At 38.2% G+C, this 22,555-nt stretch overlaps 2 protein-coding genes across 2 annotated transcripts; one reads left to right on the forward strand and one right to left on the reverse strand.

Moving 5' to 3' along the window:
- Positions 1–3,472: 3,472 nt before the first annotated feature.
- Positions 3,473–6,215, reverse strand: ccl25b (chemokine (C-C motif) ligand 25b). Its single transcript, XM_028587180.1, has 5 exons — positions 6,109–6,215; positions 5,591–5,677; positions 4,364–4,481; positions 4,022–4,136; positions 3,473–3,921 (listed from the first exon to the last, which is right to left on the reverse strand). The coding sequence occupies exons 2-4, from the start codon at positions 5,652–5,654 to the stop codon at positions 4,022–4,024; spliced, it is 297 nt and encodes a 98-aa protein (XP_028442981.1). The 5' UTR covers positions 5,655–5,677; positions 6,109–6,215; the 3' UTR covers positions 3,473–3,921.
- Positions 6,216–6,600: 385 nt separating this feature from the next.
- Positions 6,601–21,706, forward strand: gclm (glutamate-cysteine ligase, modifier subunit). The gene is made up of 8 exons (XM_028587179.1): positions 6,601–6,660; positions 11,397–11,797; positions 14,420–14,482; positions 16,330–16,414; positions 16,840–16,896; positions 17,005–17,207; positions 18,284–18,398; positions 20,256–21,706. The coding sequence occupies exons 2-8, from the start codon at positions 11,660–11,662 to the stop codon at positions 20,423–20,425; spliced, it is 831 nt and encodes a 276-aa protein (XP_028442980.1). The 5' UTR covers positions 6,601–6,660; positions 11,397–11,659; the 3' UTR covers positions 20,426–21,706.
- Positions 21,707–22,555: the final 849 nt, after the last annotated feature.

The following is a 22,555-nucleotide window of genomic DNA, read 5'->3' on the forward strand; positions in this document are numbered from 1 at the left end:
AGCTAATGGTAGACTAACGTTATCTGCTGCAAACTGTAGTGTTAACTAGAGTCCCGTGCGGCGATGTTTCAGTTTCCTCTAACGTCCGTCTTCGGAGCATCAGAGAGAAGCACAGTCATTTAAGTAGCACCTAACAAGGCACCGAAATCTGCATAGATTAAGGTACCGGTGCCGTATTAGCACCGGGTCTGTGCAGGTGCGATGGATCGCGTACAAACCAATAGTGTGTCGGAATGGTATATGTTTCTACTTCTCATCCAACCACAATCAAATTCACTCTATCCGGATGGCGCGATTTATCTGGATAGGGTTTTTTTGTGTGTTTTTTTGAACGATGACAAGCCGGAATGAAAACAGGCCGCACTGAAATAGGAGTAACGAGGCTATTTTTAAAATGTAAGGAGTAGAAAGTACAGATAACTCCGTGAAAATGTAAGGAGTAGAAGTAAAAAGTATGCTGTAAAATAATTACTCCAGTAAAGTATAGATACCCAAAATTTCTACTTAAGTAAGGTAACAAAGTATTTGTACTTTGTTACTTGACACCTCTGATTACATTATATAGTAAATTTGTTTATATCATTGTATCCACCCTGTATGGTACTTTATGGTCTACCTAACCCGAGCACCAGTAGATGAATGGTCCCGCGAGAGTTTCACTTTTACCCAAAAACTATTTAGTAGAGCAAGATGAATGTGTTAAATCAGCAGTATTTGCACCACTAACTTTGGCCCTTTGTTTACATTCATCAATGCATGACCAGTTGCTTTATTCTATAGTGTTTGAGAAAAGCAAGAAACAAAGAATGTTTTTAAATAGGGCACAGTTGGAGCAAACCAACCTCTCATGCAGCAGCAACTACAGGTGACGTGTCATTACAAAGGAATCATATCAAAGCTTTTACTAACCGACATCAGTTCACAGCAGTCCACATTCATTTTCTCACCAATTTTCTGAGCCTGAAAGGATGTCAACTAACTGATTAGTTTTTTTTTAATGCTTCATGGTATAAAAAACAAGGACCACCATCAACACCAGCACTTTTTTGTTTTTGGTCACAGTCTGGTTTCTTGTTCTGTACCGTGCCTACTGTATCAGAGACCTGAACTTGATCACTCTAACGCTAAAGTAACTGAGTCTAATCCTGGCATTCATTTGGATCAATGCAGTGGAACTGAGACTCATATTCAGCATGTTATCTGCAGAATCTATGCCTGCTAGACAACATTCCTTCAGCATTTAAAATCATAAGCCGTGGAGTGAGTGTTCGGAAAGAAATTAGTCACATCTGTCCAGAATATTCCAACAAAAGACACCCTTACAATAAATGCCTGTTTTTAAATGGTTCAATGGGCTCAGTGCACAATCTGGAGACTTGTTGTCCTTTTCTTAAATGTCTATTTTCTGTTATCAAAGCAAACTTATGTATGACATTAAAATAAATCAGGTCTGAACTAGTTTTGAGAGGTCAGTATTTCTAAATTATGATTGTATTCCAACTTACTCTAAGTCAGGTTTGAGTGTTTTCACACCAGAAAAATTTACCCAAAAAGGCCAACATGCATTCTTAAGAAATGCTTAACTTTTGGAAATGCTGTTGATGTACACCATTGTCCCACAATGCAATACACAAAGGGAATGGAGGAGCTGCTCACAGCTGTAAGACATTAAAAGAAATGGAAGATGGATGATGGTGAAACAGCTTCAGAAATAACTCAGAACATAAACAGGAAGTATTAAATCTTTGGATAAACATTTTGCTGTCTGTTTATGAAGTGTAATTGGCAGAATCTAGTGGTATGTTAAGTATATTGATTTAGTTATAAACTAACTGCAAAAACATTATACTATGAGAATGGAACATAGTAAATTCTGCACGAAATTATTATTATTATGGACTTGGGACACAGCTTAATTTTTTAGCCATTTTTGTCCTTTATTGATAGTTTGTAGATATAAACAGGAAACAGAGAGATAAGTGGATGACATGCAACAAAGCCCCCGTGCAGCTGGATTCAAACCAAGGACATCATGCTTTAGATGGTACATGTCTTTGCCCCTAGGCCATCATGATGTCTTGAACTTGTTGATGGCGTTTGAGGACATTTCACAATCCATTATCTTGTTCTGGCAAATGAGTGGCGTCTTTAATGACTGGTGAAACATTTTAAAGACTTAACTCACTTTTTGACAAGGCTGGATTATTATGTGGGGGAAAATGTGTAACTGCTCAATGTGTAACTGCTCAAAAGCTCCAGGTTAACTGTGTGTCAGCTGCGTTTTAATACTATAGTTTCTTACTCAATATCAACTAGGCTTCAACCTTTTCATGTAATTGTGTGTCCTTTTCTTGTTGAGGAGCACTGTGTCAAAATCTGATTCTAACCTTTATTATTTTAGTTTATATTGTGCCGCTGCCCGGCCGCTGCCCGCTGGTCTAACTGTGCAGCCTCTGCTCAACCCGTACGACGGGCCGCAGCAGACTCTTTATTTCAATACAAACACAGGGTAATGAGAAAGCACTAACGAAGTGCAGGTCACAACCATGTCTAGGATTTTCAGAAATATAGGGGGATCAGTGAGCGGCCTCTCCCCAAATGGCATAGCCCTGGTCGGCCTATGACGTAAAGCCATCAAACACCTCTTTGTTTCTTCGTCACGTTTGGAAGTCTGTCGGTAACGTTAACAGACAGTGTGTGATTCTAATGATGGAAAGACAAAAAAGAAAAGGGAAAGGTGGCGCTGACAAGGTCAGACTCAAAAGGAAAAAAAGGAATTGTGTTGCTGTGCTGTGTGTTGTTCATTCATTCACCATCCGAACATTCATCATTATCATGGTGGTTAGTTCAGAGTTATAATGGAATGCAGCAGATTTACCACAATATGAGAAATGGTTGTTTTGTAGGGTAGAATATAATGAAGCTGCCATCCATAGTGTGCTGTGTTCACTGTTCTTGATAGGAATTTGGAGGCAACAGTGGTCAAACTGAACCCTAATAATAACTTTAAATAAACTTTTAAATACATCTTTACACTAAAGAAGACTGTGGATTTTGTCCCATATCACTTGGAAGACTTATTGAAGGATCACTTTACAGCCAGTATGAACAAGAGGAATGATTTCAATGAACATATGGGAACCTGAGTATTGTTTTAAGACAAATAAATTGTGAATTTATCCTTTAATCCAGCCTTGTTGAATGGCTGAAAATCTAAATAGAGATTAGATTACTGTATTAACTTTCAAATCAATGATTTATCATCAGCGTTATTATCAAACCAATGAAAAACAGCGTTGCAGACCAACTGTCCCGAGAGCCAAGTTTTAAAGTGTTGAGGGATGGCTCATGTAGTCAATAATTGGTTCAAATGGAGCCTGCTCACATGGATATCCAGTAAACATGTCATCCGGGAGGAGTGGTGCAATCACCCCCAAAAAAATCATAACAAAATATTATTAGAACACCAGAGTCTGGTTTGTATTGCCTTTATTTGATAAAGAAAGACACAAAGTACATATATATTGCTGATATAAAAATATCTGTCGTAAAAAAACGAACTCTCAACTTATCGCCAAAGTGTTCACACACACACACACTCATCTGCACAAACACACTGCAAATACATTTCAAAGCTATGACAGTGAAAAACAGTGGCTCATTCCCAGCAAGTGCTACGTATATCACAGAGAAAAGAACAGAATCATATAAATGAATTTTCCTATACTGGCTTATAACATTGAGGATATGGTATGTTCATGTTATAGTGAACCGTGTACATTTACATTCTCTGTCAGCACATATACCAACTCTACTGAAACATAATCCAAGTGGTTAAGGTGATATATGATGCCTGACAGGGAGGTGAAACATCTGCTCTCCTCTCTCCCATTCTTCTCTTGTTTCTCTCCTTTAAGTGGTCTGCAGAGACAAAAGTTTGATGATGATTTACGCAGTCACTGAGTTTCATTGTACGGCATTAAATTATGTTATTGTGAGAGTGTGTTGTGTAACATTTTACCTAATTCTGCATCCTCCTATCCAAAGTCTCAATCAGCTCCTGGACCCAACGGTCCTTTGGATTGGCACAAACAGTCCCAGGATTTTTACGTGACTGCTTCTTCTTCATCAGAAACCTGCACATGTCAGTATTATTATTTAATATTATCAATCTTACTGCACAGGTTTTATATGCAAAGACACCAGTCATTTAAAAGTGCTGCTCTAAGCTTGGATCAATCACATCCTTAGTAAGCAGGTCGTTTCTTTTTCCATTGGTCTTTGCCAAATTCTTTTAGTGGGAAGTTTTAACAATGTAGGAAAACAAAAGGCTTGCTAAGAGCCAACTAACTAAGTTACTTACACAACAGCGCTTTTGTTGCAATCCCCATCTGTTTCCTGTATCCTGTAACTTTCAATGTTTCTCTTTGCCTTTTGTTTCATCCCTACAACATAGCCGAGACAGCAGTTGCCAAACGAGCCTGGAGAGAGAGCTAAAGTTAACGAGGGTTAGAGAAAGATAAACTGCCTCACTTAAAAATGTCACTCAAATGAAGCAAGTACTCAATTTTTATACTCTAGTTAGAGTCCAACGAGAAAACAATACAGCTCAATTTTAACATTGGTAAGTTGTTGTTTTTTTTGTCTGTTTTAATTGGCACGCCTATAAACTATAAGGCTAATGAAAAAAAAATCTTGATATGATCTAAAATTTGTAATTTGTGTATTATTAAACATAATATTAATTAAACATAATCATGCATAAAAAAAATCACATATTTAATTGAATGTCATGATATTATTATTTCTGTATCAAACAACTAACAAAAGTGAAAAAAGTGAAATATGTAATTTCTTTAGCTCTCTCTCTTACTAACGCACACACACACACACACACACACACACACACACACACACACACACAGACTGTTCAAAGTCATTATAGTCCAAAAGTAGAAACATCGGGTCATAGATATGATTGAGGACATTGAGTCTGATCCTATGGTCTTATCATCTAACCCTGTATACTTGCAACAAATCTGCATGTGCCCCTTCCCCTTTCTCCAATGCTCCAGGTCCGAATTATATTCCGTGATGATGGTACTGAAAAGCTAGTGAGCTATACGCTGCAGTGATCACTTATACAAGCAGAAATCAGCTATAGGAATGTTGAAAAATAGAGGAATGACAGATTAAATTTTTATGTATCAATAAAAAAACTGTCAGTTTTATTCCAATGTCCACACAACATGTCCACGATTTAAAATTCCCCATTTGTGCTGTAATTCACTGAGGGGAAATGTTTATGAGAATTAGCTATTTTACTTACAGTAACTGAAGTAATGTGTGTTGTTTTTACAGCTTACAATTTGGGAGGAAGTGCTTTGACGAATGGTTTTGAGCAGAATAATTCACCTCATTGAAAGAGAGGATTTAGTACTAGTATAAAGGAATGTGGATTATGCAATACAGCTGCAGCCTTAATTCAACCATTGGTGAAATTTGGTGAAAGCGAGACTCAAACTAATCCCAATTTGCTATTATAATATCATAGTTCTGATGCAAATCAAATCTGACCTGTTCCACTTACCTTGTCCAAGACTCAGGTACATGCAGTTGAGGATCAGAAGAAAGAAAAGCATTTGGAACTTCATAGCTGTGTTTGCTGATGTTCTTGCTGCAAAGACACAAACAGTTTAAATCACAGAGCAGAGCAAAACAAAAAATTGGAAGCACAGCCTCCCACCCCCCTCTGCTTGTACATTTTGACCATGTTTGGCCAACATTTTACATGTTTTCCATCACAAACCCCTCCATCTGTGCTCTTGTGAAAGGTTATGTATTTGACCCAGATTAAAACATTTTCAATTCTTGTCTGGTTTCCAGCTGTGCGCAGCTGTTTTATTTAAAGCATTTTGAATGTTGTTTTACAGAACCCAAGGGATTTTGAGATAAATTGTGTCTGGATTCCCTCTCTGCACTTATCTCTAATATCTTATCAAACTCATTGCTTGGAACACATAACAACATGATAACAAACGGATTAAAAAAGCACCAAGAGCATGATGAGGGTTGAGATTTGTTTCATAAGCATGCAAAGAAACGTACCTTGTCACAGTCAGTATTTCATAAGATGTCCTGGGAGGTAAACCTTTTGTCCAGGATAGCTTGTAGTGGCTCTGTACTCTTATAGTGCACACATGAAATCTGCCCTCCCTCCTTCACCACACCTCCTCATGTCACCAATACTCCACCACACACACACACACACACACACACACACACACACACACACACACACACACACACACACACACACACACACACACACAAACACACACGGACTGTTCAAAGTCATTACAGTCCCAAAGTAGAAACATGAGGGTCATAGCTATGATTGAGGACATTGAGTCTGATTCTATGGGGTACTATATAGCCCTAAAAATATAATCCTATCATCAATAAAGACAAAGTACGAGAAAACCTGTTTAAAGACACATGTCAATACCACCCAAGTATCTTTGATGTAGTTACTGGACTACCACTGTCCACGGCACTAGGATTTAAAGGGTTAGTTCGGATTTACCAAAGTCACACAATAACACAAACAAACTAACTGATCGACGTAGAGGTAGACCAGCACCTTCCGTGTTCTGCGAGGTAAATTTACTGTTTTTGTCAAAAGAGTCTGGTGGTTCTGAAGAGAGCCTCTGCTTCAGTTCCACCTCGGAAAGGGCTGTCTGGCAGCAAAGTAAAGCATTGAGAATATTCAAAATATAATGTACTATTAAACTAAAAAAAAATTTCCGGAAGAAATTTTGACAGTGTGCCTCCTACTTGGTGCACATCCGAATAACACTAGCTAAGTAGATACATATGTCACACTGTCACTGAGAGAGAGAGAGAGAGAGAGAGAGAGAGAGAGAGAGAGAGAGAGAGAGAGAGAGAGAGAGAGAGAATACGAGTTTGATGGATTTAGGATGCTTAAAGTACTGATTATTTACATGGAGTCTGGTGCGTTTAGCGACACAAGCCTCAGCAATTCAATATATATATAATTTGCTTAAATTTTAAATACATACAGTGTTGATTTAATGGTGAAGTGTTAGTTGTCTTAACCTTTTAGAGCTATACCTTTTTAAAACCTATTTAAGACCTTTCTGTTTACCAGAAACAGCTATGAAGTAGCTAGCGCTAAACACACCAGACTCCATTTAAAAAATAGTACTTTTAGCGAGCATAGAGACAACATATATTTTCACATGTAAATCTGTAAACTATGTTTTTATTTCAATGAACACTAGAGTTTTGATGGTGGGAAAAGTGTAGAGAAGCCCAAAAACGGCTTTTCATAGCTTTATTTGTTTTCTGTCGACTTTGAATAAAGTATGTTTTACGATGCTTAAAGTAGTGATTATTTACATGGATTCTGGTGGGTTCAGCGACGTGAGCCTGTTTTAACATTGAATCATTAAGTGTCTTAACCCTTCAGAGATGTACCTTTTTAAAACCTATTTAAGACCTTTATGTTTACCAGAAACAGCTATTAAGTAGCTAGCGCTAAACACACCAGACTCCATTTAAAAAATAGTACTTTTAGCATGAATAGAGCCAACACATTTTCACATGTAACTCGGTAACCTATGTGTTTATTTCAACCAACACTATAGTTGCGATGGTGGGAACAGTGTAGAGAAGACCAAAAACGTCTTTTCATAGCTTTATTTTGTTTCTGTCAATTTTGAATGAAGTGTGTTTTACGATGCTTAAAGTACTGATTATTTACATGGAGTCTGGTGGGTTTACCGACACAAGCCTCAGCAATACAATATATATATGATTTGCTTAAATTTTAAATACATACAGTGTTGTTTTAATGGTGAAGTGTTAATTGTCTTGACCTTTTAGAGATATACCTTTTTAAAACCTATTTAAGACCTTTATGTTTACCAGAAACAGCTATTAAGTAGCTAGCGCTAAACACACCAGACTCCATTTAAAAAATAGTACTTTTAGCGTGAATAGAGCCAACATATTTTCACATGTAAATCGGTAACCTATGTGTTTATTTCAACCAACACTAGAGTTGTGATGGTTGGAAAAGTGCAGAGAAGACCAACAACGGCTTTTCATAGCTTTATTTTGTTTTTGTCGACTTTTAATGTAGTGTGTTTTACGATGCTTAAATGACTGTTTATTTACATGGAGTCTGGTGGGTTAGCGACGTGAGCCTGTTTTAACAGTGAATTGTTAAGTGTCTTAACCCTTCAGAGATAGGCCTTTTTAAAACCTATTTAAGACCTTTATGTTTACCAGAAACAGCTATTAAGTAGCTAGCGTTAAACACACCAGACTCCATTCAAAAAAATAGTACTTTTAGCGTGAATAGAGCCAACATATTTTCACATGTAAATCGGTAACCTATGTGTTTATTTCAACCACCACTAGAGTTGTGATGGTTGGAAAAGTGTAGAGAAGACCAAAATCGGCTTTTAATAGCTTTATTTGGTTTCTGTCGACTTTTAATGTAGTGTGTTTTATGATGCTTAAATGACTGTTTATTTGCATGGAGTCTGGTGAAAAACAGCTTTTGGTGATTAGGTCTGAAGTCAGTTAGGAGTCAGTCAGTTGGTCAGTTAGTCCATCATTACATCATGTTAGCTGAGAAATAACACTTCTCCTTCCTTCCTCTCCTCCTCCTCTCATCATCACAATAGAGATAAAAGTCTGGCCAACGCATTGTTGTGGTTTTAAGTTTTCTTGTCCTCTCCTTTTCTTCTTCTCCTGTGGCAGTATGTGTTGCTAAAGTGATTCAACACTGCTTGAGTAAAGGCCATCGACACCAAAGGTATATAGTTAATATCGTTAGTAACAGCTTATCTGAGCTACCTTTACTCTGCTTTCCTGTAAAGAGAGGACAACATGGCCTACAGTAAAGTGGAGGTGTGTGAGGGTGTGAACTTGTTGCTATGGTGATTTCCACAGTGCAGGGGTAGGGAGGGGGAGACAGTGTCTTCCATGGGTCAAACATATACATGTAATGATAATTAATCCTCTTAAGTTTGTTCTGTAAGTCAAAAACCGTGGGTCCAAACGGCAAAATATTATGATCACCAGAAAGATAAAAGTCTGGTGAATGCATTGATGTGGTTTTTATGTTTGTGGTATGAAACATATGGGACACAGAGCAGGTAACAAACAGGGAACCATCTGCATCCTTCAGATTTTTTTTCAGTTTCTATCGGCAGTTGGTGTGTCTACAGCAAAAAGTTTACATCCAGTGGATTCCATAGTTACATGTCTGCGACCGTCACAAAATTTCCTACATTTTGACCAACTATGATGTATGAAGAGTGAAAACTGTAGGGGAGACATCAATTTGTTTGGAAAACTTTCAGATAATCATAATGCAGTTTCACCCTCTAGCTCTCAGCATTCTCTCCCCATACAAACACAATGGAAAATCTCAACCGGTCTGAAAAAGTACTGCAGCTTCAGTTTTTTAGAGTTTCTATCGGCAGTTGGTTTGAAAATAACAAAAAGTAAAGGTCCAATGGATTCCATAGTCACATGTCTGCGACCGGGACAAGATTTCCTACATTTTAACCAACTATGATGCATGTTGAGTGAAAACTGTACGGGAGAGAACATTTTGTTCGGAAAAAACTTTCAGTGAATCGCACTGCAGCTCCAGTGTTTCTATCGGCAGTTGGTGTGTCTATAGCAAAATGTTTACATCCGGTGGTCTGCGACCGCCACAAGATTTCCTACATTTTGACCAAGTTTGATGTATGAAGAGTGAAAACTGTAGGAGGTAGAGCAATTTGTTTGGAAAAATTTCCGAGAATCGTACTTCAGCTCCCCACTCTGACTCCCACTCTAACTCTCAACATTCCGGCCCCATACACACACATTGGAAAATCTGAACCGGTCTGAAAAGACGACGATACGTAAACTGTGATTTCGTAGAAACCGTGCTTGATATCCAAATGCCCATTCAGCCCAATAAAGGCCAAAGTGTTGTCTTCGGTTTAAACTTTTAAATTTTTTTTCTACATTAAAGTATGGCGATACAGCATGGTCCCAAACGGGGCTTGTTTTGAGCGATGTTAAGCGATTTCTCGACGATTTCCCATTCAAGTCTATGGGACAATTTTGCGCCGTTTTTTGCCGATTTCGTGAAAACCGTGCGGCAAATCTCTTAGAAAAGTCATAGCACACCATTCCCGAGCATTACCCACGTGATGATGTCATTTGTGTGCGCGTGTTGGCAACGCTTCGAGAGCCTTAGCGGGACAAAAAACAGGCGGAATAATATTAATAATAATAAGTATGAGAAACAATAGTCATTGTGCCGATTGCTGCTATTGCAGCACATCGGCACACTGAACTAATATTGATTTTTTTAGGTGGGCCTTTTTTTTTAGGTTGCTAAAATATGTTTTGCTGCTGCCCCCATCCATGGGCAGTATATTGCATAGATTTCATACTCATGAAACTCCACTTCAAAAAAATCCAAATTATCTTGCTGAGGAACGTGAGAATAATGCTGCAACTGAGACAACATTGCAATTAAGTAAAATAAATATCAAAAGATACAGTATGTGCATATTTTATAGATTCAAGTTAGGTAAATGATATGGCCAGAAGTAGTTGGAAAGCCATGCACATTAATGTGTGTTTGTTTTATTTTATTTGTATCTGCAGTAGTGGTAATTATTGCTGTAAAATAATGTAATGGAGTACAAATTACAATATTGCTCCCTGAAATGTTATGGTGTAGAAGATAAGATCAGATAAGTCTTTATTTATCATCAGAGGGGAAATCCAGTTGCAGTAGCACAAGGACAGAAATAAGTACAGATTATAGAGAAAGTAAAAACTAAAATAAGAATAGAAGTAGATATAAATAGAAACTATACAACAGCAGCAGAATAAAGTGGTGTAGTTGTAGTGGTGTAGAAAGTAGCAGAAAATATAAATAATTAGTTATGGTGTAGTGTAATGTTATGGTGTAGAAGATAAGATAAGATAAGCCTTTATTTATTTATTAAAATCCAGTTGTTACAGCAGCACAAGGACAGATAATAAAGAAAGTAAAAACTAAAAAAAGAATAGAAGTAGATACAAATAGAAACTAGCAGCAGAATAAAGTGGTGTAGAAAGTAGCAGAACATGTAAATACTTAGTGCACGTGCTTCAAATTGTACATAAGTACAGCACTTGAGTATGACATTGACTGTAAACAGTCTGTTATCCTTGCTTGAGGAAATAATTACAAACCCTACATCACCATCTAACGGCCAGAAGTGGAACTGCATTCGATATAAAAATCCATTCCATAGCTTAGTTCCGCCTTATGCATGTAGCCATTAACTCCATGATATCCTCACCAGGTTTTACGGGACAGTCACCGACACCTCCATGTGGGCGTGACCTGACCGGACCGGCTTGATTCCATAACAGCCACTAGCAACCACCAAACCATTGGGTCAGTCAACACTGAGTGCAAGTCATCCTGACTACATCATTTTATAGCAGCTGTGGGGGGGCTGTACACTATTGTTTGAGTTACAGTAGCAGTTGGTGTCAGGGTGAACGCATACTTCGTCGTAGCAGACACCGATTAGCAACTTGTTAGCTCGCTACCGAGAACCACATGGATCCTCAAATCACCAACAGGAACAGTGAGGCGAAGATGTTGTTGACCCACGCCAAGACTCTCAGGCTGCACACCGGAAATCTAGTCAACCGAAGTCGTCTGAAAAAGAAATGTCCGTGCTCTCCCAGCGAAGAGGTAAGATACATAAAACCTGTCTAATTTAAACGGACTAACGTTAGTTGTGTTGTGTTGGTGTGACAGTTTAGCTTATTAGCTTAGCTAACCTTTTAAGTTAACGGTAACGATAGGCTACCTGGCTAAATTTCTAACTAGCTAATGATGTGTGTGTGTGTGTGTGTGTGTGTGTGTGTGTGTGTGTGTGTGTGTGTGTGTGTGTGTGTGTGTGTGTGTGTGTGTGTGTGTGTGTGTGTGTGTGTGTGTGTGTGTGTGTGTGTGTGTGTGTGTGTGTGTGTGTGTGTGTGTTCAAAGATAAACTGTAACACCAAGCATCCACCTTTCAATTAAATTATATATATATATATATATATATAATAGTGCTAAAAACATACATATCTGTCACTTTATATACTGTCATATCCACCTATCTCAGATATAAGCAACATGTTAACATTTAAAAAAAATATTTATTTATTCCAGCCATTTGCCCTTTAGAATTGCCCTATTGTCTTACTTACTGTTTACAATCCTCATAGAGCTGTTTGTTTACATGTGTGTGTATGTGCATATGCGTATATGTATATATACAAATGTTTATGTTTACCTTTTTCAGCTTTGTTGTCCTTGTTTTTAGTGTATGACTATTTCTGTGCATGTACTTGGAGAGCAACAAAAAGCCAGAGTCAAAGTCCCTGCATGTGTTCACACTTACTTGGCCATAAAAGCTGATTTTATGTTTTCTGAGATGTTTTAAAAAGTAGTTTCAAATTGTACCTGTCAATGTCTATAGTTACAGAACAGTGTCTGAGATAAGTAGCTTAAAGGTTTGAGTCTAGTGTGTCTTTCTAATGTGATGAAAGCATGTCAAATAATTAACTTTATCATCCAGCCAAAGGTGACTTGTTTTCAGACAGTAACTGGTGATGAATGATTGTTGTAGGCTGCTCGCACAAAACTCACTGTAATAAGTGTAAGCCTGGAATAATAACACAGGTGACATACATTACCTTCAGGCAGGTGCTTCATGGAAACAGTGTTTGTTACAGGTACGTATCCCCGGGCCCCGACAGGAGCTGTGTCCCCTAACCACGGGACCGCTCATGCATTCAGGGAAGCTGGAGTTTCATCGCTGTGCTTTAATTTCACCTCTTCCATGAAATATAGCGACATATGAATTGTTTAATACATAATTTTAGTATTGTGGATTTATCAACAGTGTTTTCCAAAGTAACACGAGAATCTAGATGTAACTAGTGAAGGTTTGGCATTTGCTTAGTAAATGACTCAGACAATTAATCAATTATCAGAATAGATGACAATTTTCTGTCGTGTGACTAATCCATTAATCAACTACTTGTTTTGGCACTGCATAGATGTTCACTGTAGTTATATAAAGGTGTCGCTGCAATATCCTTAAAGTGTTTGGTCAGACTTGTTACTTTTTCATGATTGCTTCAGATACTAAACCACTCTTTTTTTTTTTTTTTTAAGGAACTGCTGTTTTCTTCCAAAGCATGGTTGTAATTTGGTACAGTCAGTGCTACGTGTTGTCTAGCCTAGTCCTCCAGAGTTGATTTCACTTGTTATTGTTGTGATAAAGGGCCAATGTCATGGTTGAACTATTAATGCAGAAAATATGACTTGAGCTTGACTGAGTTATCAGAGGACAGGTTTTTGGATTATCACATATTTATCTTTATGGCATATAGTGCATCATATACTGGCCTATATGTGGCTGACATACCACGAAAAACAAAAAATATAAAGAGTACATAATACATATATGTGCTTTCAAAGGAGATTTAGACAACTTGTTGTTTCATCCCTCCTTTCCTCTCTTTCAAGAGTCTGCAGTAATGTATATATGTCATAGGAGTTACCATGCTTGTGTTATGTAAAAAGCAACATTCAATTGCTATTATGACTTACAGTCAATAGAGACTATTTTTAAGTTCCAATATATCTGACTTGGCACTAAATAATGCTGACCAACATGGATGCCTCACATTGTCCAAAGTCGGTTGTTCAAGCTAATTTAATTGATATAATGCTATATTGTCAAATCACCCTATTTTTAACCTTCACACATCCAACTCTGCAATCGTGGGACTGAGCAGAGCTGAGGTTTGTTTGTTAGCCTCATGTAGTGTTACCTGTTAAGTCTCTACCAGGTCTGTTTACCACCTATGTTTCCAGTCTGTCTCCCTTTGTCTGTGTTCGGCCCAACATCTCCAGCTTTTAGTTTGTTTGACATTTTCTGCTGGCTTTAGCACTCGCACGAACATTTCTCACACATCTATACACTTCTTACACCGCTGATGCAGCTGGCCTCCTCGCCACATGCTTCTCCTTTTGTAAATAATTAGGTTTTAAAATTCATCAACACTTAAAGTTGACATGTCCCTCCTGTCATTGTCCCACACTTGAGTCAGTTTGGGACATTATACAATTTGTCCAACTGATTTCATTGTTTATGACACACAGTTGGCGGAGCAGCATGTCACAGCTGTCCAGATGTTGGTGTGGGGTCTGCTGAGGATAAAAAGCTGTTCATCTTCAGCCAAGTTTTAGGGATCCTTCCTGAAAATATCATGTTTCACAGATGTTAATTTGACATTGTTTTTCTGTTTGATATTTCAGCTTCAAGATTGCATTCAAGACACACTGAGTGATTGGCTTTCTGCAACAAAACCGCCATCCAAGGTGGGAAAACATTTAACAGTTTTATTAATGTTTTCATGTTGTTCTATTGGGTTCTCAATGTGAGAGTATAGTCTACTAAACCAGTTTTGCATGTGTTTTTCATTGTCACTGAGAAATAGTATTTGCATTGACAGTCCGTCATGGACAGACCAGCAGTATGAGAATGAGTTGCACAATAATGTGCTACTACACTGTCGGGCAGTAGGGTTCCAGTGTTTGGGAAAGAAAAATAGCTGTAGTGATGGACATCAAAGGATGCCTCTAGGCTTACTGAAAAGAAGCTGTCATGATGAATGTTCATGCAGTGCTGGCTGCCAAAGGCGCCATTCCAAATGTGCGTCTGTCTGTAGGGGTGGAGGGTAGGGGCACACAAACTTTGCTCTGGGGGTTTTGTTCATTAACTGTGATAGGATTTCTAGAAAGCAGTAGTCATTGGATAATCTGTTTTGTCAAAATAACGTGTTCTGAAAAGACTGAAATGGAGATTAAAAAGGCTGCAGGATCCAACGTAGTGAACCACCATTCCTGCTGAACGTACCCCTCCTCTGGCTGTTTTGCTAGGCTCAGCTAATCTGTTTCGGCTTTTATTACCACGCCCACTGGACTCAAATGGGAATGGGGGAGGTTTGAAAGAGTTGAACTAAGGGGTCTTAAATACTTGCAAATACAAAGCAAAATAGGCACAAGCCCTACAGGGAAATGGCAAGAATGGGATGTTTCAGTCATGGGGCCCTGAGTTCTGTTCAGGAAAAACACAGAAGCTTTGTAATGTTGTGTAACGGTTGACATGCTAACCATCAGTTAATGCACTTTAGAGTCACTTTTACGTTAAAGTTACAACAGCTATCTTAGCAGGTTGGACCAAGTAACATTTCCCACTTGGCACAAGTCTGACATGAATGCTGTCAGATAAACGTAAAGGCTTCAGCAGCACAATGTTATGGACAAAGCAAAGAAAAAACCTGTTTATCTACTGTAATCCATGTATCACTTATTATCAAGTCTTTTGTACAAAGAAAATAAAATCTGTTTATTAAACACTGAATAAGACCATTTTGAGTAGATCCCTGTCTTGATAGATCGGTCTATTTTTCCTCTCATCATGCAGGGAAAAAGATTTAAAAAAAATAATATTAAATAACATTATATGTACATAATAATCTCATACAACCAAAAAAAATCAGACAAGCACTTGCTCTCTATATTTTGTTTTCTTCTTGCCTGAATAAAATTGTGAGTATCCGTCAAAACACTTTATATTCAGCATGTGGGCAAATTAAAGTCTTGTCATTGAATGCTTGGGCATTGCGGAGCACAAAAAATTGGCTTGAGAATACTCAAATTATGAAATTGATGGAATCACTCTGAGCAGAGGGGCCAGTGTCCTTCCTGCTCATGATGGTTATTAAAGGTAACCTGTGGAGATTTTGACCTAGCATTGCTATCGTCCCAATTAAGTGGGTACTGTTTTGTTACACGTTCCTGTAAATGCTGCCACACTATTCCACTGATCAACAGGTGGTGGTAATGTGCCAAGATATGCAGCAATGACTGGAAAAGGCAGGAAAGAACACAATTCTCCCTTCATATTATAACTTTTTAACCTTTAACCTTAGCTAATTTCAGCGGTGCCATCACTCCCTCTTGCTTATCAGATGCCAAATATTGTGCAAGCATTGTGGCTTTCTCTGTAAAGTTCCTGCCTGTCTTGTCAATTGTGAAATAACCTAAATAATAGCTGTCATATTTAGAGGCGGATGAAGCCAGCACTGTTACTATTTTTAATGTCTAAAAGGGTCAAAACATGTCACACAGTTTTTGAAATAAGTGCTTGCCTTGTTATGTAGGACTTCCCGGACACACTGGACTGCTCCATTCCCCAGGCAACAGATGCTATTACGCCTGAAGAGAGGGAGGAACTGAGGGTTACAGGTTAGTCAACCTTAGTGTCTATCACGGGTGATACCCAGGGTTAACGCAGAAAATGTAAATGTATTTTCCAATTCCCTGCTTCAATCTGATTTCTTTCTAATAACCTTTTTAATGTAGTGATTTACAGTACATTTAACAAGAGGGTAGCTGTACATACAAAAGCTGTTAAAAAGTGTGTCACTCACAGATTCCAAACATTTCTTTGCCTCATCTATGTTAAGGACAACTGATCAATTAATTTGTAAAGAAAATCAATGATACGATGGCTGACCCAATAAATGACTAAATAAAAATAAAATAAATTAATTAGGAAACAGTTAAACATGTAATAAATAGTAGTAATTAAGTAATAAATACCAACGATTTAGACAAAATAACTGCAGTATGTGGGGGATGACATGTGTATGGCTGCTTTTTTTTTGCAGTCAAGCTATTCCTGTGCGAGTCGGTTCAATCCTCTATCAGAGATGCCGTGGAGATGGGTGAGCTTTAAATCTCTTCAGCTAAATTTTCATGTGCCTTTTAAAAATGACACACAATTGATATGAAACTAACTCTACTTGTAATACTGCCTTGTCTCATATCCCTAGTCTGCCAGACGCTGGCAGTGTCCCAGCTTGACTCGGTTATCATAGCGCCACCTTGGCCGCTGGAGGGGGACAGCCAAAGTTTGGCTCACCTTCAGCCAGCTTGGGAGGAGCTGGAGGCTCTGGTCAGGAGCCAGCAGATTGCTGCCATTGGCACCTCTGACCTGGATAAAGAGCTGCTGGAACAGCTCTACAGCTGGGCTCAGGTGAGTGGGGAATCTTGTATCTCGTGTATGTGAACCCTAATTTGTGTAATCTTTAAACTGGACAGACACTGTGTGTTTTTATTAATTGTGTATGTTGCTTTAACTCGTACTACACATTTTATTCAACCATGAAGCTTAATCTTATGAAACTTTGGGGCTTTCTTTCTATTTGTGCCAAAAAATTGATTTGAAGCTTTAGGGTTTCAAACACAGCAAAAACAGTGACATCTGGTGGCTTGTAAAACACACCACAGCCCTTTTAAAGCTATAGTGTGTAGTTTATGTCTCCCCCATGAGGAATTCTAAGTAATGACAACAAAACTGTCAGCGCGTCCACATGATACAAGCCTTCCATGGGTGCCCACTGCCCTTCCCCCTCGTCCATGCAGTTGCTAGTAGCCAGGGAGGACACGGAGGATTAAAAAACATGATGGACTCTTGAGAAGAGGTAAATATCTTCACTCGAGTTTCTGCGCGGGAAAGTCACTGGACGCCACAATCTTCTGAACATAGCCATACTGAGAAATACAGAGAGAGTTGTGTGGAGCTGATAGTCTTAATTGGCCTTGTAACAACTCACTAGGCAATGGTGTGAATGTAATGGACGTTCATTAATATCAGAAGTCGGGCTTAATACCTTAAGTGTGTGCCTGGCTTCAGAAGGCAACACATCAGGTTTACAGATTAAAAAATTGCAAGCAGGTTTTTCTATTAAGAGTAGGGGTGCATGATTCAGAAAATGTCACAATTCGATTCAATATCTATTTTTAGGCTCAAGATTTGATTCAAAATCGATTTTCGATTCAAACGATTCTCGATTTAAAAAAAGAAAACGACTCACAGTATGTAAATATAGTTATTTTTCAGTCCACATTGCAGTAGACATGCAATAAAAAAAAATATTTGGAATTGTATGAATTGATATTGAATCGCGATTTGAATGTGAATCGATGTATTTTTTTATTTTTTTTTGCACACCCCTAATTAAGAGCTTTGGCCATTGTACCACTGTGTGCAGTTTCCTATGTTGAACCAAATAAAGCCAGTCATTGATTATGTCCCCTATCTTGTACCAGGTGAAGCCCAGCAGTAACCAGGTCAACCTGGCCTCCTGCTGTGTGATGCCTCCTGACCTGACAGCCTTTGCTAAGGAGTTTGACATCCAGCTGCTCACACACAACGATCCCAAAGGTGAAATTCAATTATTTATTTTCTTCTGTCAGTCAGATGGGTTTATAGAGAAGTGTGAGGTGTCCCAAACCAAGTGTTCTCAGTCCTTAGTCAAACATTAAAGGAACACGCCGACTTATTGGGAATTTAGCTTATTCACTGTAACCCCCAGAGTAAGACAAGTCGATACATACCCTTCTCATCTCCGTGCGTGCTGTAACGCTGTCTGACGGTTCCAGCATTAGCTTAGCCCAGCACAGATCCTGCAGGTAACTGGTTCCAACTAGCCTACTGCTCCAAATTGTGACAAAAGTGACAAAATAACGCCAACATGTTCCTATTTACATGTTGTGATTTGTATAGTCACAGCGTGTACAAAAAACAACGTAACATGAGACACAGCCGTCTTCTAACAGTAAACAAACCGGGAACTATATTCTCAGACAGGCTTGCTGTGAGCATATCACTCCGCCCAAGTACTATATTCTTCCGCCTGAGAATATAGTTCCCGGTTTGTTTACAGTTAGAAGAAGGCTGTGTCTCATGTTACGTTATTTTTTTCTACACACTGTGACTCTATAAATCACAACCTGTAAATAGGAACATGTTGGCGTTATTTTGTCACTTATTCGGAGCAGTAGGATTACTGGAACCATTCACCTGCAGGTTCTGTGCTGGCCTGATGCCGCTGGAGCCGTCAGACAGCATTACAGCACACAAGGAGATGAGAAGGATATGTATCGACTTGTCTAACTCTGGGGTGAATAAGCTAAATTCCCAATAAGTCGGCGTGTTCCTTTTAAAGGATGTAAGTTTTGTTATATTATTTTTCTTATTGTTAACAAATGCCATGAAAAGACCAAAACCAACAATGAATTGATCTCACTAACAAGTATTATTTGTGTAGAAAAAGCCTGATATATCCTATTCCTCTGTGCCAAAGGTGTCTGTTTTCATAAAATATCAATGAACCACTGCACTGCTGGGTGACATGTTTCTTCATTTTCATGAACATGGACAATGTTCAACAGCTGGATCCTGTTTGCTAAAAACAGCAGTGCCCAGGTGTTTTGGACCTGTGTTTTTTATATAAAACTATATATTTATAATGTTTTTAAAGATTGATGTCTTTAGTAGAAACCATTGGTCTTGGACCTAAGAGCCACAGAGAAGTTAGAAGAGTGTTGTGAAACAGACTGACCCATTGTTTATTTGGTCTTTTTTATGTGATTTATTGACAATAAAATAATTACAGAAAAATGCCAGCCTTATTCTTAAAGGTTCCATGACATGGTTCTCTTTGGATGCTTTTTATATAGACCTTAGTGGTCCTCTAATACTGGATCTGAAGTCTCTTTCCCGAAATTCAGCCTTGGTGCAGAATTACAGCCACTAGAGCCAGTTGCGGGGGTGGCCTTGACCAACTGCCACTTTGCTTGTTTGAAAGCCATGATGTCTCTCTCTCATGGTTGGGCCAAATTCTCTGGGTGGGCAAAACAGAGAAAGGGGAGGTAACCTTGCTCCTTATGACCTCATAAGGAGAAGATTCCAGATCGGCCCATCTGAGCTTTCATTTTCTCAAAGGCAGAGCAGGATACCCAGGGCTCGGTTTACACCTATCACTATTTCTAACCACTGGGGGACCATAGGCAGGCTGGGGGAACACATATTAATGTTAAAAAACCTCTTAAAGTGAAATTGTCATGCCATGGGACCTTTTCAAAGCTTTTTCTTTATGAATCAATTAACGCATTGCTGGTGTCAACCTTAGTATTGGTAAATCTGATGTTGAAGTTGTTTGCACAGTGTAAGCTGCACAGTTCACTCGTACCTGTGAAAGTTTAAAACCGCTCCTCTCTTGGCGTCATGCTTCCTCAGAGCTGATGTCAGCAGCCACATTCCAGGAGGCGGTGCAGGAGGGAACGCGGGACCTGAGCATCGCTGACTGGAGGCTGGAATGGGTCCTGCGTTACTCCATTATTGTTAAGAGCAGGGGCATTATCAAGGCTAAGGGCTACCTGGTCAGTGCAAGGAAGGCAATCCCCTAGCATTCCCTGCTAGTGAAGAAGATGCATGGATGAAGCCATTTTCCTCCTTTTTGATTTGACATACATACAACCTGCAAAGTAACAGCTCTGAATAATGGATGCTGCCATCCACCATGAGTCTTGAAGTCGTTGTTTTATCCCACAGATAATCCTGATCATGTATGATTTTATTCAGTTTAACTGATGCATCTACTCATAACCCTCGTCTCAGTGAGAGAAAATAGAAAATGAACATGCAAGATCAACTCCAGAGTCAGTTTTGAGAGAATATACTATGAAAGTGAGAGTTTCACAGACGACCAGTACATTGACAGATCAGCCATTACACAGTAGAGGCTGCTTTAATGCTGGAAAGTGTTAGTTGCTAAACTTTGATCCAAGGTGAGGGTTTCTTAACCTTGTTCTGACTTAAAGTGCCTCATCTTTTTCGTCTTTTGTCCTCATACCTGCATTGTCGGTGTGAATCAAGCTTTAAATTGATCAGTCTGAATAAAAGATTACAAGTAGGTAAAGCAAGAGGTAGAGATTTATTGTTTTTTTTTTAGTACGGAATGATTCCAAACATTTTGAAAGAGTAAATGAGGAAAAAAAGTGATTTTATTCATGCATTGAATTTTTCCTGCTGTATATAACATCGTTTGCATTCCTCAATTTTGAAAAATGATGCGCTAATCCAAATCGAACTACATATGAGATGTTTATTTTATGATGCTGATTGACTTTAACTGCTAAAGCAGACAACTATGTGAGTATATATAACTTTATTTTATCATGCATTTTTTTTCTAACCATGCACTGTGTTTGATGATGCATTGAAATGTTTACCCACTCTGTGTTCATGAGATTAATTTGAGGATTGAGAGTACAGCAGTATTTTGAGATTGACATGCATAGCAGGTTTATGTCCTCTATATGCATTGTTACAGCACTGGAAACTCGGCGTCAATGAGTTGTTAAAATTTGTTAACTCTGAGGAAGTTTTTATTTAAGAATCATGGTTGTTTTTCCACACAGGATCCAGTTAATCTCATGAAGGCGAGTTATCTGTTGTACTGTAAACATATTTAATGTTGTCATTTATCTGTATATCATGAATTGGCTTTAGTAAAATTATAAAACAATGTTTGTTCGGTCAACACTGGTGTAAGATATTTTAAAAATGGGATAAACCTGGGCTAGTGTGATTGTTTGATATTGCAGTCAAGATTTTGGTGATGCAAATAAATAGAAAAAAATGGTTATTGTATGAGCTAAATTAATAAAAAAAAGTACTTTGCTCTATTTCCCTTTTCATATGTTTATTGTATGCACCAATCACACCAAGGCAAATTCCATGCAAGTGAAGGCTTACTTTGGCAATAAATCTGATTCTGAAGAGCATCTCCAACTTTGTTAAACTGTTTCACACTCTTTCCCGCTGACTTTTGAATCAGCTTGTCAGGCTTTGATTTAGTTATAATGGAAAGACAAAAACTTGAATAATTTCCTCTTGCAGAATGTGTGATGTCAACCCTAGTTTGAGCCTAAATTTTAAGTGATTAAAATAGGCTTGTGTAGTGCTTAGGGATGGGTATCGTTAGGATTGTATCAATACTACTACTCTTATCGATACTCCGTATTGGTTTGGTTCTTTATTGATACTCTTTTCAGTTCTTTTTTTTATTACTGAATAATTACTTTTAAAAAAATATTTAAAAAATAATACATTTAAGAAATGGATTATAAATAATATTGTAAATATCGCTAAATATTTCTGGAATGACACTAATGTTTACAACAGCAAAGTCACTATATAAACTCAATATCTCACTGGAAATAAATCTAAAATGTCAATAAAATAAATAATATTCCAGACATCAAAATACTGAATGAAGTTTAGAAAAAATGAAGAACACAGACATCAGTACCAGTCCATCCTCCTGTCCTCTGTCTTCCCTCTAGTGAGGTGAACACATCCTGCAGGTACCGCTGGTATACTACATATAGCTTTTGTTTTAGCTGTTTGTTTTTTTTACTGTTTAAATAAGCTCCACCTCAAGCAACTACACAATTATTAAGTTACTTGCACATTAACTGATCATTAATAATCTAAAAAATGTAGAAGGCTAATATAATTTCCCCTTGCAGGAT

Source organism: Perca flavescens, chromosome 9 (genome assembly GCF_004354835.1).
Source record: "Perca flavescens isolate YP-PL-M2 chromosome 9, PFLA_1.0, whole genome shotgun sequence".
NCBI classification, from domain to species: Eukaryota; Metazoa; Chordata; class Actinopteri; order Perciformes; family Percidae; genus Perca; species Perca flavescens.

Excerpts from the sequence above, each read along its gene's own strand:
- gclm (XM_028587179.1), top strand. The coding sequence starts at position 11,660 with ATGGATCCTCAAATCACCAACAGGAACAGTGAGGCGAAGATGTTGTTG. Across the intron at positions 17,208-18,283 it reads AGCTCTACAGCTGGGCTCAG|GTGAAGCCCAGCAGTAACCA; the intron begins GTGAGTGGGGAA and ends ATCTTGTACCAG. Across the intron at positions 18,399-20,255 it reads CACACACAACGATCCCAAAG|AGCTGATGTCAGCAGCCACA; the intron begins GTGAAATTCAAT and ends ATGCTTCCTCAG.
- ccl25b (XM_028587180.1), bottom strand. The coding sequence starts at position 5,654 with ATGAAGTTCCAAATGCTTTTCTTTCTTCTGATCCTCAACTGCATGTAC. Across the intron at positions 4,482-5,590 it reads GTACCTGAGTCTTGGACAAG|GCTCGTTTGGCAACTGCTGT; the intron begins GTAAGTGGAACA and ends CTCTCTCTCCAG. Across the intron at positions 4,137-4,363 it reads TGCAACAAAAGCGCTGTTGT|GTTTCTGATGAAGAAGAAGC; the intron begins GTAAGTAACTTA and ends TGACATGTGCAG.